Below are 17,998 nucleotides of genomic sequence, written 5' to 3' on the forward strand. Positions count from 1 at the left end.
TTTGCCTCGTGGCATCTGCTATAAAATAAAGACACAGCTTGTGGGCGCCGGCGCTGTCTCCTCATCAGGGAGCAGCGTCCCATCGAGACCCAGCTTTCATTCTCTTGTCTCAATCCTTTCACCCCCCGACTCAGGATCACCTTTGGCCGTAACATATCAGCTTAGGAATTAGCCTGCTATGTTTGGTTAAACATTTCATTAACTCACCCCGAATGCCTTGGCAGGGCTGACCCGTGATTTCTCAGGCCTCACTGGGCCCTCGGGCAGGACGGTCCCCACTGCTGGTCTAAGGACAGTCTCTCCTGTCCGTGGGCTCTTAGTACCATCCCCATAGAAGCCGAGCTCCCACTCCCTCCAACCTGAGGAACTAGGGGCTGAGTTCCTGAAAGAGCTGCTCTGGAAACAGAACGTCCAAGGTTTTAAGAAATCTGGGCAGAAAGAAGCAATGCTTGCCTTTTTCCCACATTAGCAAATACACTACCTGTTCCTTTCCATAATGTGCTCTCTGTTTAATACGAGTTTCTCTTCTAAGCGCCAGGCCCCCACATTCATTCCTGTAACTGGGGCAACATGTTTCTAAAGTAAGGAGGGCTTTGGGGTAAAAGAAGGGAAAGTCTGAGAAGCAACATAAAATGGAAAGTTGTTCACTAAACAAGTAGGACAGAATGCTGACATGACTCGATTTGTCTCAGCCACGGCCACCAGACACCGTGCAGCCAGCAGACTGGGTACACATGGCTTGTTAACCATTTCTCAGGCGTTGCAAATGAAATGCTATGCTTTTCTTATTTTACTGTGGTGTTTTACTTTTTGGTTGTACCGAAGTTGTGTATTAAATATAACCATGTTCTTTTTAGTATTATTATTATTTTTATTTTTAAAGTGTATGGCTACCTGGGGCCGCAACATGCGAACAATGGGAAAGCAGTTTTTCTGTAACAAAGCGAACTGTGTGTCTCTCTCGTGACACTGACGAGACTCAGGTGGAACCGGCCCCTCTGAGCCTGCCCTACCAACCAGATTCCGTGAATACGAAATTCGAAAACAGCTGGACACCGATTCCTTTCTGTGAGCTCTTGGTGACGGTTCCTTTTTTGGCTGTGCTACACGCTTCAAATCCTGCACACTCACTCGGCCCTCAACAGAGATCCACTCAGCCACCCTTCACTGCCACGTCAGCGACTTGCTGACAGCTTTCAGGGAGACTTCTGGCATCCGGAGGAATGACCGTATTTTCCACAGTTAGAAAGTCCCTAGTTAACGTGGGAATACACACATGTAAATCATTTGAAAAAACTTTCCGTTTGCCATAGAAGCTCTTTCCCTTCACTTTGTTAGGTTCATACTTTCTACTTGGTATCTAACCAACCTCCTACCAAATGCAGACTAGACTTATTCAAAGGGATCGCAAGCATCACCATCCTTCGCAAGGCAACCTTACATTCATATGAATGTCAGCATCCTCCCCTTTACGGGACAATCTGAGCATATTCAACACGGTATTTAAATCAAAATGTTTTCTATGAACAACGTCTCAGGTAAAGCCAATGGGACTATATGTTCAAAGTCAAGGTATAGCTGGCTAATAATTGTACTGTGTTGAACCATAGACTGGAAAGTGAATCAACGATTTTTTCCATGTTAGCACTTGCTGAGGAAGCAATAGGTTTCGGTCTGTGAATGAAAAAAAAAAAAAAAATGCATCAGCAATCCTGGCGCGGGAGAGGCTAGACTGCTGCTTCCTTCTAGAAGTCAGGGAGTACCGGCCAGCGACCCCTCTGGGATCTTGTGGTCCACGTCTCTGACTTACTTTACATAACGTGACAAGCTATGTAACGGCTGTCGCCACTACTAATAGTGACTGTGGTCACCGAGCCATGATCACAGTACTAAGGAGGCCCTCTTGGTTCTGAGAGTATCAACTCCGCCAGGTTCCCACCCTGAAGACGGCTACCAGATAAGATACATTTTCTGCAATCACCGGGGGTGGGGTGGGGTGCCCTAACTGTTCAGAAGTTTACCAAAGGCCTACTGTTTACCAGGTTCAGGGAGACAGAGTCCCTGTGTATTAAATATAATCTTTTTTTTAGTGTTACTATTATTAGGAGGAGACAGACATGTCATCCAACACTTACTACTTTTTGCTCAAAAACTTTAAATATTAAACAAATTCACATTTTACCTCCACTTCCTCCCTCTAGCTTATCCTATTGTCAGTGATGCTGTGTCATCTTGCAGAAATCAGATTATGGGGCTAAAACGTGGGGAAGGGGGGCCCAGGTGGAGATTGGAGGGTGGGGGCTGTCGTTATTGTACAGCCTTAAGGTTGCTAAAGCTCGTTGTCTTGATCTTTAAGGACTTGAAGGGAGAGCTGCAGTATGTTGTTGTCTGAAACTAAAAAGCATAATGGACACGAGGAAATGAAATATATGAAAATACTTAAACTTACTCCCCCCACAGTAATGATACTGAATCACTCTTTATAAAGCATGCTTTCCTATTATTAATCTTTATTTTTCCCAGAAAGAACAATGGGTTATGATGAGTTACCAACTCTTTCGTGTTTATAGGGCCTGGTATTAGGAAAAATGTGTTTTCATGTGAAATTACCCTAAACCCCAGGGAAACACATCCAAATAAAGTATGGTTCGTGTTTCTCCAACATTCTGACATTGACTTTGACTCCTGATGAACACGATGAAATAAAAAATATGAAAATACTTTATAAACTGCAACATCAGGCAATATCAAAACAAAAACATTTAAAAATATACCCTTAAGGGACTATTTGTTCCTTCCCACCTCAGCTGCACCACAGCCCAGTAATTATTCCAAAAACTTTCTTTCTAGAAAGGCTAGATGGGCTAAATAGACTATCCCTGAAACTACCTGATACCAAGAAATGAAGGTGTTGACTGAATCACCCATGATTAATCTTCAAGATGTTTCCTTTCCAGATAAATGTTTATTAGGTATAAAATAAGCATTACATGTTTATTAGTAGTATCATATTTCTTATATGAATCAGCGATTCAAAATGTCCTAGCTCAAGCAGTACTAATAAAGCCCTCACTGGAAGTTTCAAAATTCCCTGTGGTCTTTGATTTTCGGGATGCCTGGATTCTCTATAATAGTATTTTTTCAAAAGGAACTGCGTATTTTATATATTCTACAAGGGGATGTCACCCATGACTCTTCAGTTAAATATTCATTGTTGTCAACCAAATAAACCACCTATTTCAAAAGGCTGCCTGTAATTGGTTTCATTATTTCATACATTACCTACACAGGAAAGCAATTTTGTAAGCAGAAATAGATAACCTACACAAACTGGCAAGCTTTCAAACTACTAAAGGGCGGCAAGGCTTAAGAATAAGTATAGTAATAGAAAATGTCACTTTTTATGGAAAAGTTTTACTTTATTTTGTAAAAAATAATGTTTTGAATAGTTACTTTACTCTTTCAAAACAATGCAACCACAAGAAGCACTGAGGAGAAAGTACCCTGCTTTTATGAACTTATTGTTAACACACCGATGGCAGGCACACTGCTCACTGAAGCAGCCGTATGTGACCCAATTGCAAGACACAACATGTAGGAGTAAACACACAAGACTGAACAGCTGTGAAAAATAGAGGATTAATCAAAAGATTCTGCTTAAAAACATTAAATTCAAGTTATGTGGATCTTTTATGCATAAAGACCATACTGTGTCATCAGAATGACTCTTCAATGGTCAGTTCTGGAAAACAAAACTTAACTTTAGTTAGAAAGTTAAACTGTTAACTTCTCTTTTTCAAAGCATTTTCAAAAACTATGCTATGTAGTTTTTATTCCAAGAAGCCTTCTTGTGATGTACAAATACATCTGCTAATGGGAAAAAGTAAAAAAAGCCAACCTAGGTCCTGGCTGGGTAGCTAGGTTGGTCAGAACGTTGTCCCTATACGTCAGCATTGCGGGTTTGATCCCATCAGGGCACATACAGGAATAACTAATGAATGCATAAATAAGTGGAACAACGAATTGACGTGTGTGTGTGTGTGTGTGTGTGTGTCTAAATTAAAAAAGGAAATAAATAAAAAGAAAAGCCAATCTGGAAAAGAATCCAGTTTAATTAAATGAACGTCAAAGTGTGGTCTCTATCTTCTGCCCCTCCTCATCTTTCTTCTCATGTCGCCTTTGAGACTGAGAGTAACTTGGGGCAAGTTCCCCTGATCTGCGTTCTCTCCGCCTCTCTGGGCTGTGCTACCACCAGGGAGCCCTGCAGCACCCTCGCTGGTCCCAGGCAGGAGGACCTCAGCCAGACTCACTCCTACCCCTGGGCTGCTATGACAAACATTACAAAGTGCCTACAGCCTACAATTATTTCAGCAACAAAGTAAACTTCTCTAGTGATGATGCTGTACTGGTTTGTCGCCCTAATACCAACCAACCATTAAAAAAACATTAAAAACCAGAAATTCAAACTGTCTGTAGACAAGTAATCATTTAAAAGTTGGGAAAATGAGAAGGAACTGTAGTCCCAACCACCTAAAGTCTCCCCTCCTCCAGTCTTATGTCGCAATTTCTTTTCCCCGTAATTATCCTGAATGCAAACATGACGCTGTCACCTCTACTGCATCGACAGTGTCACTTGTGTGCATCACCGGGTGGCAGCCCTGGGAGGCCAACAGGGCGTCTGGAGCCCAGCGCTCCCTTCAATCGGTCTTGTCCTGCCTGTTCTCAGTCCGCACATCCAAGGTGGGCGCTTGGGGTGGCGGGGCCCCCTCGGGGCTCGCTGCTGGGCAGGTGGGCGGGGGAGGCCCCGTGGCACACAGTGGAGTCCGCTTCAGCTTTATCACCCGGGGTGGGGTGGCCTTCTTGTCGCACAGCAGAACCTTGGCTGGAGGGGGCGATGTGGCCCCATTTTCAGGACCCCCAGGCCCATGCGATGGGGAGTGCCCAGGCACCTCCGTGCCCACCAGGGACAGGGCCTTAGACAGTGCAGAGTGCTGAGCTGGCATTCCACCTGGAGACGGGGACACCCGGACTGAAGCCGAGTTCTTGACCTTGATTTGGGTGCTGGTGGAAGGGCCCGAAAACCTGACAGGTTTAGGACCAGCCTTACAGTTCACGCCTTCCTCCCCTTCATCCAACGCCATCAGCCTCCTGCAAACACAGAAGCATGCCCGTCAGCACTTACACGGTCAGTAGCTAATGAAACCAGCTCCAAAATTCACCTCTAAGGTGAACAAAAAGGTTTCCATCAAGAATGTGAGCCAAGAGATCGATGCGTATCAATCGACCCCATTTCTCATCTCCTGCCATGGTCAGTACATACATCGGCAAGTTTATAAGAGATTGTGCCCTAACCGGTTTGGCTCAGTGGATAGAGCATCGGCCTGCAGACTCAAGGGTCCCGGGTTCGATTCCGGTCAAGGGCATGTACCTTGGTTGTGGGCACATCCCCAGTGGGGAGTGTGCAGGAGGCAGCTGATCGATGTTTCTCTCTCATCGATGTTTCTGACTCTCTATCCCTCTCCCTTCCTCTCTGTAAAAAATCAATAAAATATATTTTTAAAAAAAGAGAGATTGTTTCACCTTGAATAGGAACCCTTTTAAAATCACATACAATACGAACAAGCTAAAATGTGGAAAGAGATGTTATGTGAGAATTACACAACATACCGCTCTGTTCCCAAGAACCCTGATGCGATCCAAGGGCAACCAGAAACATCCTGAGTTGTTTTTCCCAGGTTACTGAGGAAGAAGAGCGCTTCCAGGCCACTAGACCCCAGACCAAGGTTTCTCGGTCTTGGCACTATTGTCACTTTGGGCCGGATAGTTCTTTGCTATGGGGGCTGCCCCATGCATTCTAGAACATTTAATGGCAACCCTGGCTTCTACCCACTCGATGACAGTAGCATTCCCCACTCCACAGTGTGACAACCCAAAATGTCTCCACACATTGCCTAACACCCCTGGGGGACAAAATCACTCCCAGCTGAGAACCGCTGCTCACACTGAAATGATGTTTGCTAACTATAGGTTCAATGGGCAAAACAAATAATGATAACAAAACGAGAGCCTTTAGGAAAATAATCTGTTTTAACAAGAGATCATTAATTACTAAACACTGAATAAACTCGGCATTTCTGAGAAAGATCCAGAGGGCACAAGTCAGAGAGCATCTGGAATCCCACAGGAGCTTTGAATCAAGTTCTAGAGCAGAAATCCAGAAATCAGAACTTCTGAAAGCCATGAATAATTCCCAGACGATGAAAAAGAAAAATGGTTTTTAAATGCATTTAAAGCACAGTGAACGACACAGATGTGGAGTGAGTTTAATGCTAATAATTTTAAAGAACACAAGAAAGTACCATTAACTTAAAATGCTATTTGTGGCATTGAGAAGGAGAAAGGAATTCAGAATAAGTCACAGGAAATTCCAAATGTTAAATAGTCACAGGAAATTCCAAATATTAAATCTAATAAATACATTTTTTGACTATTACCAATAAAGCCTGGATTTCACTTCTGTGCAGAAAACTACTTACCACAGCATTCCCACTGTCTCCACTAGTATCATTAAAATCACACTCTCCCCAAAAGAACATACTCTTAACTCCATTTTAGAGAATTATTTGTACCTTTTACATAGTTTTGGTAAATTTGCATTTATCCAGATTTATATTTTGGTGGTAAGGCAGAATATTCGTCTATGTGATTAATAGGCTTTTATTTTAGTAAGGTCAAGAACTGTTATTCATTTCCCCAATAAAGTCAGAAAAAATATAGGTCACAGATTAAAAAACAAACATCAACAAACATCAACAGAGCAGAGTTCACCTCTTCCGAATCGGGGCCATGTGGCGCAGGCTCCCCAGCAAAGGCCGCTCCTCCAGGGTCCAGCATTCTATCAGCTCGTGCGGCACCCGCCAGTAGCTGACGCCTGGGAGAGAAAGGCATCGTTAAGAGAACCTCTGTCCACTGCACACGGGGCAGGAGCACTGTCGCCTAGAAGAAGAGCCAGGGAGAGCGTCCGAGCTTCATGCCCCATTTCTTTCCCTCCTAAGAAATCAATTATTTGCTTAAATTTCCTTTTAGTTTACTATAGTTTCATTTTTCATTCATAAATCTACCTGGGCTTATTTTGATAAATGATGTGAGGTCAAAGATGTTTGTCTCTCAAACATACTTGTCAATTACATGTTAAATAACCTATCATTTTTTTCATTGATATTTAGTCAGTCAACTCTGTGACTTTCTTATTACATAATATTTGTATTCTTATAACTTTATTGGGGTTTACTCTTGCTCTCTGCATCTATTCTTATACCAGGAACACATGGTTTTTTTATTATTATCTACAGCATGTTTTGTTTTTGCTTTTTAAAATATGTTTTTATTGATTTCTGAGAGAAGAAGGGAGAGGGAGAGATGGAAACATCAATGATGAGAAAGAATCATCGATCAGCTGCCTCCTGCACGCCCCCCACTGGGGACTGAGCCCACAACCTGGGCATGTGCCCAGACCAGGAATCAAACTGGGGACCTCTTGATTCATGGATCAACATTCAACTGCTGAGCCACACCAGCTGGGCTACAGCTTGTTTTACTATCAAACAGAGTTAGACTCATCCCTCTAATAACCTCTACTTCCCAAAATGTTCTTGGCTATTTTTCATTTATTCTTTCAGAGGAATTTTAGAATCATTTCAAGATTCCCAAAGAGTCCTATCGATTTTGGTAGGAATTGTGTTAAACTTACCATATAATCTCAGAAGAACTGACATCTTTATAATATTCAGATTTCCCTTTCAGGACCATGGCATGTCTCACCATAGCCTTCATGTCTTCATTTATATGGATGGATGGATGGATGGATGGATGGATGGATGGCTAAATACATTTTAGCAGTTTTCTTCATAAAACATTCAAGCATTTCTTGGTAGGGCAGTCCTAGTTATTTTTGTTTTATTTATTGCTATAGTGAATGGGATTTCCCCTATAATTTCTAATTAATTTATCATAAATGAGCTGCTCTTTGTTAACATATATGTATACAGCTAATAATATATTGTATACAACATATAAAATACAACTACTAAACTCATCATTTAAAATACCATTAGTAGATTCTTCTGAGTTTTCTAGAAATACATATTGTTCACAAATAACCATAAATGTCTTCTTTCTTCCAACTGGCCTTTCTCTTACTTCTGCTTCCTGCTTAGGGCTTTCCACAGACCTTCTAGAACTTTTTAAATAACAGTGATGCTCTCCTACACACTTTCTAAAAAGTTAAAGGCAGTTGCACACTTTGTTAAAGTCAGGGATCGCAGCTCTCTGCTCCAGCTTCCTAAGTCAGCAGAGAGCCTCCTGGGCAGCCCGCAGGTCCAGGGCACAGAAGGAGACAGGACACCATGGGTTTGTTCTCAATTATAAGTCCAAGTGTCTCAAAGTCAGTTAAATCTATAAGAATAAGCTAAAAGAGAATAGCACTCCTTTCATTCTACTTTATCCTACCTGCTAGAGGGGTATGAAAAGAAAAGAAAAAGGAGGGAAAGTGAGGGAGGCAAAGATGAGGAAAGAAGAGGTTGGTACTGGCACCCCACCTAAAGGAGGAACAGCTGATGTAGTTTTTATTTATTTTTATTTTTTATTTTTAAAATATATTTTATTGATTTTTTACAGAGAGGAAGGGAGAGGGATAGAGAGTTAGAAACATCGATGAGAGAGAAACATCGATCAGCTGCCTCCTGCACACCCCCTACTGGGGATGTGCCCGCAACCAAGGTACATGCCCTTGACCGGAATCGAACCTGGGACTCTTCAGTCCACAGGCCGACGCTCTAGCCACTGAGTCAAACTGGTCAGGGCTGATGTAGTTTTTAAAAGCCTCTTCCACTCTTTTATTCCATTTTATAATGACTTGCAATCTGTTTCTATCCGCTTTTAAGAACATTTGAAGACTAAGATGTGTGCTATTTATCTTTGGACCCATTTTTAGGATTTAGTATAATGGTTGCACTTCACACTCAATAAATGCTTACTAATTAAGGGGGGAACATCTTGGGCATAGAACAGTTAATCATCTGTGATCCTTAAGCAAGTGGCATGGCCTCTCTGAGATTCAGTTTCCTCACCAATAACATGATAAAGAGCATAGGACGTTGTTTTAGGATTAAATAGCATGATTATTATCAATCCTATATAATAAAAAGGGCAATATGCAAATTGACCCTAACGGCGGAAGAACCGCTCCGCCAGTCACTATGAGGTACACTGACCACCTCTTGCTCCCTTTCGCTGGCCGGCAGGCTCCCATCGCCCAATGGCAAATGGGGACCTAAGGGTGGGTGGCAGGGGACACAGGCGGCACCAGACCAAGGCCCCGCCCTGACAGTCGCCCCACACACAGAGAGCGACCTGTGGCAGGGGTGGGGCCAACGAGCAGGAGGGAATGGCTGACCTCTTGGTCCTTCCCCCTGGCCAGCAGGCTCCGATTGTCCGATGAGGAATGGCAAACCCGGGGTGGGTGGTGGCGGGGGGCGGGGCTGGCTGTGGGAAACCGGGGAAAATGGCCCTCATCACAGGCCAGGCCTAGGGACCGTACCTACGCACGAATGTCATGTGCCGGGCCTTTAGTTCTCATATAAGCAGCTTGGTAAAAATGGCCAAATTTCAAAGTGTGTATTTAAAGATTATTTTAATTGTTTGATAAGGGCTCTTTAGACATCTTACCAGCGTTATTTTCATTTCCTCTGTCTCTTTTTTTTTATTATACATTTTATGCTTAACTTAGAGATATACTTCCTAGGACAATGCTAGGTACACAGTAGGTGCTAAGTAACCTCTTGTTTAATTGAACTAAATAAGCATAATTAACAGAAGCATATTTTAGGTTACTGAATCATAAACTATTAATCATATCTAGCAACTCACGAGGTTTAAAGATTTGCAAGTAAATTATCCCAATGTTACCATGAAATGACAAATACCTGGACCCACACAAAAAATACTTTCTCAAAAAAAGAAATGCATCTCAGCTCACTTTGTCTTACTAAGGACACGCCTCCTTCTGCCATGAAATAAAAGAACTGGACTGTACCTTTTCCTTCCCAGGCATCAAAGGCATCCATCATTTTCTTCAGTTCTGCTGCTGAGTAATAGCTCCAGATGTACTGAACATTATTGCCCGCCTCTCTAGAAAGATTGCAAAAGGTAATGAAAATATACCACCTAGGTATGAATGTGTGTGTGTGTGTGTGTGTGTGTGTACGTGTGTGTACAGCTAACAGACAGTAAGTGCTTGTTCGTTAAGGAAAAGGTTTGTTCTGTGACCGTTAAGCACACATATAATTCTATATACTATATATTATATACTATATGAATATACTAACCTACATTTGATCTCTTTTTACAGTAGTAAAATATTTGTTAATTTTACTATATATAGACCGTGCAGACAAATCAACAAGTCTTTAAAATAGCTTTTCTAAAAATCACCAACTCCAGTAACGTTAGAAAAGACTCAACTTTGACCAAAACTTTATTAAATAACAGTGATGCTCCACTACATGCTTTCTAAAAAGTTAAGAGCAGTTTCACGCTTTGGACTTGCCTAGCCTTTGCCAGGCAGTTATAAGTCTCATATAGAAACATCTCTGCCTGTAAAGAATTCAGAAAATGGTGACATGTTTAACCATCTAAAAACAAACTCATGTGGTCATGCATTTGTCACTAATATGTGCCCTAATTCAATATCCCAGAGAACTTTTTCTAAAAATTGCTAAGTGGATTGACCAGTGTAAATAAGATTACAGGGAAAATAGTAAGAGAATAACCCTTAGAAATTGAACATATTCAAGTCATAGAATTTTGAGGCTGGGAGGGACCAGGAAAGTCTCTCATCATTTCTCAGGGCAAGACACCAATGCACAGGCCAGTCCAGGCCACTCAGTGGGCCTACTGGCTCCTTAGCCAGGACTTCTGCCCCCAGGCTGTGGTTGAGACACCCAGGCACATGGCTTTGCTTTTCTTTCTTCCTTTTCTTTTTTTATAAAGTCTCACAGGGAATTCTGATGTCCACTTCCAGTTGAGAACCACAGTACTAGACCACATAGATAGCCCATAGCTTCTTTGTGAAACGGTCTTAATTATAACTTCTGTCTCGACAGCCCAGAAGGCTCACTCTGCCTGTTGAGAGGGGCTGATGGTCTTTTCTGGTCAACCACATATTCCATTCAGTAACACCTCTTAGAAAAGATCAAGACTTAATTTTGTTCCGTTTTCATTTTTAAATATGGACATACCTTTTAAAAATGCTTTTACTGTGAATTCTTCCTCCTAGCTGCTTATCAATAGCATCTGTTCCGTCCGTTTTTGTGGCATATACACCAATAATTCTACTCTCACAGCTTGCACCGGATGTGTTAAGATAGTGGAGAACCCAAACTGTTGGTTTGTTGCAAACTAAACCATATGAATCACAGAAGTCTGTTAAAGCCTGGAGAAGAAAAAAAAAAGAAAATTTGAATTTAATTCTGGAAAGTAATTTTTTAATTTAAAAAATTAATTTGTTGTTACTTTCATGTAAGGCTGCAACTTCAGTTGGTCATAAGGCAAAAAAAAAAAAAGATATTCCTAGTCTTTATGCCTTTAAGAACCAAACATGCATGGGTTGAACTTGGAGTGAGGGGCAAATCACCAAAAAAAGCATCACCCAAAAACCCAACAGTTTCTCATCTAGAGAACCCTTTTCCTGATGGAAATTACATTTTATTCCTCCTTCTTTAACCTCACTACCAGCATCACTTTTAATTTTAAATCTTCACATAATAACTAAAACTAGACCTCTTTACTTCTCCCTTTAATTTCCCCCAAGCTTTCCACTTGACTCAATCTTCCTTTTATCTCCTACTGACTCTCCCATGATTGATGCTTATTTTTAAATCCAAATCCAATCATGGATTAAGCGGATTTTAGCTTGCTCTTTTGCACTGAAAGGTATGAATATATGAACTCAAAACAGACTGTCTGAACTCACTTGGCACTTACCCACCTGTTCATTCATTCGCTTGAATATTAAGTAGCTACTATGTGCTGAGCACTGTCTAAGGTCCTGGAGATATAATGTTGAGCAAGACAGGGTCCTGGCCCTCCTAGAGTTTATGGCTGATGCAGAAGACAGACATTAAACAAGCCAGCAGCACACAATGTGGTAAGTGCCACTAGGTGAGCCTAGGCGGTGCTGAAGGGCACAGAGCAGGAAGGCTTCGCCCAATCGGGTGGCAAGGGCCTTCCCAGGGAGAAACGGCATCATTATTGCTGTGAGCGCCCTGAGGACAAGCACTTTTACCTGCTATATGCCAAGTGCCTGGAAAAGTGCCTGAAACACTGCCTGACACAAAGGAGATGCTTAATATGTACTGACTCAGTGAATGAAAATAGGACCCTGACATGTCTTGCATTTCCATTTAATGTTGCTATCTAACTCCTGTATTGGTTTTTAACTTTACTTGCACATCTATGAGAATTCCCAACTGTATTATAAACTGTTCAAGGGCAAGCACCAAATGTTGTATTTCTTTCTGTCCCACACAATCTCTAGAACAGTGCTCCCTATGCCTAAAACATTTGAAATAAATGTGTTGGTGAGCAGAATGAATGTATGCATACTATGTCCTTTTTGCATACAAACCAGGAACAAAAGACTACAGAGTTGGGACTTCAAAAATGAATGTTAACCCACCCCAACCTTCTAGTCAAGTTTTTTTAGGCCCATTCTGCAAATGTGTCAAAAAGCATCAAAAGACTATCTAACAACTCAATTTATAAAGAATTTCAGTAGCAGAACCCACACAATCATGCAAAATCCTGAAGGGGGTCTGGAACCAAATGAATGTTCTCTATGCTGCCCTCCTAATAGCCATAGCACCAGATTGCTGTCGATATCCAAACCAAAGATTTCATACTAACTCAAATCCATTTTCACTATTAACAATTATCTAGGTAAAAGACCTTTCTTAGATGTCCAAATGTGCTAATTAATAGAAACATAATATTTATCAATAAAGCAAAAACAGATAATTAAGTAATAAAGATCTTTAAAATGTGATTTAAAATAGAAGCATCTTTAAAAAAATTTACTGATCTCAAAGTGAATTAATCAAACTGATGTTCTAACTTAGTAACAAACTTTATATTCACTAAATCGAGTAAGAAATTTTATACAATCTTTTATATATTATGACCATTTTTTAAAAGACAACATTTCAGAAAACAAAATAATACCACCATACCCTCACTACTACAGTATTGCTCTTAATTCAAAAAGACCTTCAAGAGAAGAAGAGTTCTATAAAATAGCCATCAAAAAGTGTTACATCTTCAATGAAAAATAAAAGCCCCACAAACCTTTGAGTGATGTAATGCACTTTCCTAAAATAGAATTTTGGCCTTAAAAAATGACTAGTAGTCATTAAGAAATGTGTCTTCAAAATTATAAAAAAGTAAAACCGCCTCATGTTGGGTTTATGTGACAGCACAGGCTATGCAAAACAACACACATAGCTTTGTGCAGAATAAATAGAGATATGTATAAATATGTGTGTGTACATATATATATGTTAAAACTTAAGAAAATGCCAAGACCTTTTTAAGTTCTATATTTGACCTTAAAGAATATGTCTCCATTTCATTGGCCAAGTGGTCAGACAGGCTGTACGGATAAGGGATGCCAAAGTAATCCGCCTCTTCCTGTAGAGCGACTCGGGTTTGCTCGTCTGTGGGGATGTGAACTTCTCCATGGAGATAATCCAAAAGGTATTTAAACAGATGTCCATCGCGGTCAATAACACAAGCCCCTAGAAAAGATTCAGTTCCAAAGTCATTGCACAGATACATATGACCATGGACAACATTTCCACATGTCAAACCAAGGTCAGATGGAGGTAGACATGTCTCTCACAAGAAAGTTCCCGTCTGGTGTTCCAATAGGGTTAGCCAAATGTGGTGATCCTCTGCACTCTCACCCACCAAGTAGGAAAATGCATGCTCTGAGCTCCATTTGGAATCTTGGGTGCAATGACCATAATCCCACTGAAGCCCCTGCAAAAGCTGTGGAAACCTCAGACTGCTGGCAGAAAGGGAAACTTACCCCTAACTTCAGGCCACTTGACTCAATCTTCCGGAAAGGCCTGTGAGTTTCTCTCTAATGAGGGCTGGCAGGGGCCTGTTACTATGTCTAGTGTTTGTGTTGATCTGCAGTGCTGACATATAAACCCAGGGTTCCCAGCTCCAGCCTTCCATGTGTTTGGATTTATCAGATTAGTCCCTTTGTACTGTGAAAATCTAAACTTTAAAAAGCAAATGTGCCCGGCTGGCATGGCTCAGGAGTTGAACGTCAACCTATGAACCAGGAGATCACAGTTCGTTCCCTATCAGCACACATGCCCAGGTTGTGGGTTCAATCCCCAGTACGGGGCGTGCAGGAGGCTGCCGATCAATGATTCTCATCATGATGCTTCTATCATTGATGCTCTCTCTCCCTTCCTCTCTGAAATCAATAAAATAAAATAAAAAATAAAATAAAAAAAAAACAAATGCTATGCTGGTACTACTTTATGATAAAAGGCTTTTCTTGGGCAATTAGCAGAATTTTTTAAAAAACAACAGTTCTGTGTGTTACTCAGTAATTCCTTTTCTCCCTTGATTAGTTTAGAAAAAAAGGGATTAAGAAGGTAAAACTTGGGACAGAAAAAAAACTCAATCTCTGCTTATCATCTTCCACCAGCAACCTTTCTGTCCAGATGGACATCAAGCCCTGAGCCATTGGTGACTCTCCCAGGCTTTCCACTGCCATTCCGCTGGCAAAGCCATCTCTCCGACCCAGGGGTGACTCACAGCCCCCCATGCCCAAGACCCCACAAGCCCTCTCTTCTAGCAAAGAAGCAAGAATGGGTACCAGGAGCCCTGGAACCTCTAAGACATGCAAATTCCAGCTGCACCAGGTGACAAGCTTAACATTAACTCTGCACTAACAATGACGGCCCTGTCAGCTATGAGGGCAACTGCTTTTTCCAGAAATACATATTTTTTAACTTGAAAAACACAGAGAGAAGCTAATATTTTTAATCGGCCTCAATACCTTTACCCATGGAGTTTCATGAACGTAACAACTTCCAAAATATAATCCCCGTAAATCACACACTGATTTGCCTTCACACACTCTCACTGTTTTGTCAACTTTCAGCGAAAGCATCACAGATCCTAGAGACTGGTGTTTAATTTCTCCAAGTATTTAATAAGTCTCCATACAGTCCTAATGAGCTCACTAATTAGTAAACTAATCTAATCTATTTCATTGTAATTAGGAAAATCAAAGGGAATTTAAGCTAGACTCCTATTTTAATGAATATGCATGATCATGCTTACAGATTGTAGATATTTACCTGACTCATCTGTTTTTAGAGGAAAACGACCACTGAACATGGAAGCCAACATGGAGTCTTTAAATCGGCACAAGGACTCTCGCCTGGCTGTGTAAATACAGCCACCCACGTTCAGTCGGAGAATGTCTAACATCTCTTCTTCCTTGTGATCTTCCATTGCTCCCGCCGACCCCTGAATTTGTGCCTTGAAATACTTTCAGAAACTGCAAACAATGGTGGTCCCGGTCCCCTCTGTAAAAACAAAGGACAATCACCACTGACATTTTCAACAATAGATAATAAGATAAATACATTTTACTGTGATTTCAAATAAATTCCTCAGCACTGGCAATACTGAATTGAAGGACTTTATACACTATGAAAAAAGTCTGACATATGCTGAGAATCTGGAAAACTCGGGCTCAAAGGACCTGTAAGTAATAATAAACTATGACCAATGAAATCATAGCTGTGGAGGTGACTGTTTAAAGAATTAAACAGCATAATGCATTGTGTGTCATATAGAAAACAAGGGCGAGGTGTGCTTCTGAGCCTCAATATTCACATATCTTTTTAAAGTACAGTAAGTCTGAGGGGGCTGTCTAGACTGCAGAGGACGCAGTGGGCATGGGATGAGGCTGCAAGGCTCTACCGCGCACTAGCTCGGGGGCCTCAGGCAATACTGGTCGTCCCCTGCCTGTGTCCTCATCTATAGAACGGAGGTAGGGACGGTGCCTACCTCAAAGGATTATCAGAGGAATAAGTGACAAAACATATGAAAAGCATGTAGAACAGCCTCTGGCTCAATGTTAGTACTTAATAAATGATAAATATTACCTATGATGATATACATTTTACCATAAGGGGTATACTAGGGACTTGATGTTGGCTCTGCAGACTTAAGGAAACAAAAGGACAGAAATGATTAACAATAGTAATTGTAATTCTTAAATTGTGTAACTAAGGAAGATATAATTTGTCAACTGAGATCGGAATTCCATGTCTGCCAGTAGCTAGACTGGTCCAGAAGAACAAATAGCATCTCCAAATCATCTGACTTCTTCCCAGTTGGCATGGCTCAGTGGTTGAGCATCAACCTATGAACCAGGAGGTCACGGTTCGATCCCGGTCAGGGCCTATGCCTGGGTTGCAGGCTCCATCCCCAGTGTGGGGCATGCAGGAGGCAACCAATCAATGAGTCTTGCTCATCATTGATGTTTCTCTCTCTCTCTCCCTCTCCCTTCTTCTCTGAAATCAATAAAAATATATTTAAAAAAATAAATCACCTAACTTCTGCACTCTGAAATGGCTGAAACTTTATGCACGTGCCATGGCAAGGGTAACATGGCTGCCCAGAGGCTTGGCTACATCCATGGCAATTCACTTTACCACGTGCTCAACTAAGACCCTTTCGTGGATATTCCAGTGTATCCACTCTCCCATGAAAGGGGGACAGGAGACAACCATGTGTGTCGAACACGGTCAGTGACAGAAACTATCATGGACCAATGGTCCAGCCTTCAAAACCCACCCATGGATGTGACTTCTTGCACTACCTACAGGTCCTGGGAGCAGCCCCCCAATGACCCGGGTGAGAGAACCACCTGGGAGGCCTGGGATGGAGCTGGTTCTTGCTGCCCGTTACCAGCTCCCTGGAAGCCCATCTATTCTTCAAAGCCCCAGGCAAACCTCACTGCCTGCACTACCTTCCCAATCACCCCCAAGTGAGAGCCGGTGCACAGTTCTCCAGATGAACTGTGCTCCTCTGTCTACATTTCACCTCGCTTGCTTAATCCCTAGTTTGGGGGCCTCTACGCCCCTAGAAGGCAGGGCCTGTGTCGCTCTTACTAATTCCCTTTTACTGAGTGCGTACTGTGTGCCAGCCCCGGCGGGCGCCGCCGGCAGACCTGACCTAATGCACACGAGAGCCCTCCTGGATGCGGCTCCCTGTGCCCAGGGACAGATGAGGGCCCTGGGGTCCACACCCAGGCTGCCCTGTGTGTGGTAAGCGGTGGGGACCGCTCGCATCCAGGTCAAGGGCCAACCCCCCAGTTCTGCCTGCTGCACCCACACTGCCGCCTCAGCACAGCTTCGCCCCGAGGCTGCCGGCCCAGGCACTGCGCTCTGTGCACCCCGGGAGCACAGCAGCACCCTTAGTGCAAGGAGGAGACACCCCGGCCCCGGCCCGGCTCTCCTAAGGCAGAGGGCCACCACCATTGCAAGTCCAGCCGCGGTGCCCGCCCTCAAGTGCACCCACTAGGCTGCCTACTGTGGCGGAAGTGCCCTGCCCTCCGGAGAAGCGTCCCCGAAGTGCGGGCCTGGGACCACCTGTATCTAAGCCGTCGGCATCGCCTGCAGCAGGCGGATTCCCGGGCCGCGGCACAGAGTGCGGACCACAGAGTCCGCGGCGGGGGTGGGAGTCCGCCCGCGGACCCACTTTGAGAAGCGCTGCTCCGGGGACTCGCACTTCTCCCTCCAGGTGGAAGGAGGGAAGGGGCCGGGACACCAGGAAGCCCGCCGGAGTCTCCCCGGCTATCACAGATTCCGCTCCCGGCCTGAGCCCACGGCCCAGGCCTCCCGTG

At 42.8% G+C, this 17,998-nt stretch overlaps 1 protein-coding gene across 4 annotated transcripts; it reads right to left on the reverse strand.

The window, feature by feature from the left end:
* Positions 1-4,092: 4,092 nt before the first annotated feature.
* Positions 4,093-17,963, reverse strand: KCTD18 (potassium channel tetramerization domain containing 18). 4 transcript variants are annotated; one of them, XM_014545578.1, is made up of 7 exons: positions 17,854-17,963; positions 15,438-15,668; positions 13,639-13,850; positions 11,298-11,491; positions 10,094-10,188; positions 6,829-6,931; positions 4,093-5,148 (listed from the first exon to the last, which is right to left on the reverse strand). In XM_014545578.1, the coding sequence occupies exons 2-7, from the start codon at positions 15,592-15,594 to the stop codon at positions 4,698-4,700; spliced, it is 1,212 nt and encodes a 403-aa protein (XP_014401064.1). In that variant the 5' UTR covers positions 15,595-15,668; positions 17,854-17,963; the 3' UTR covers positions 4,093-4,697. The 4 variants fall into 4 exon arrangements, with proteins under 4 accessions (XP_014401064.1, XP_014401063.1, XP_014401062.1 ...); XM_014545577.1 differs by lacking the exon at positions 17,854-17,963 and adding an exon at positions 17,021-17,832; XM_014545576.1 differs by lacking the exon at positions 17,854-17,963 and adding an exon at positions 16,254-16,500.
* Positions 17,964-17,998: the final 35 nt, after the last annotated feature.

This window comes from Myotis brandtii, unplaced genomic scaffold (genome assembly GCF_000412655.1).
Source record: "Myotis brandtii unplaced genomic scaffold, ASM41265v1 scaffold412, whole genome shotgun sequence".
Taxonomy (NCBI): Eukaryota; Metazoa; Chordata; class Mammalia; order Chiroptera; family Vespertilionidae; genus Myotis; species Myotis brandtii.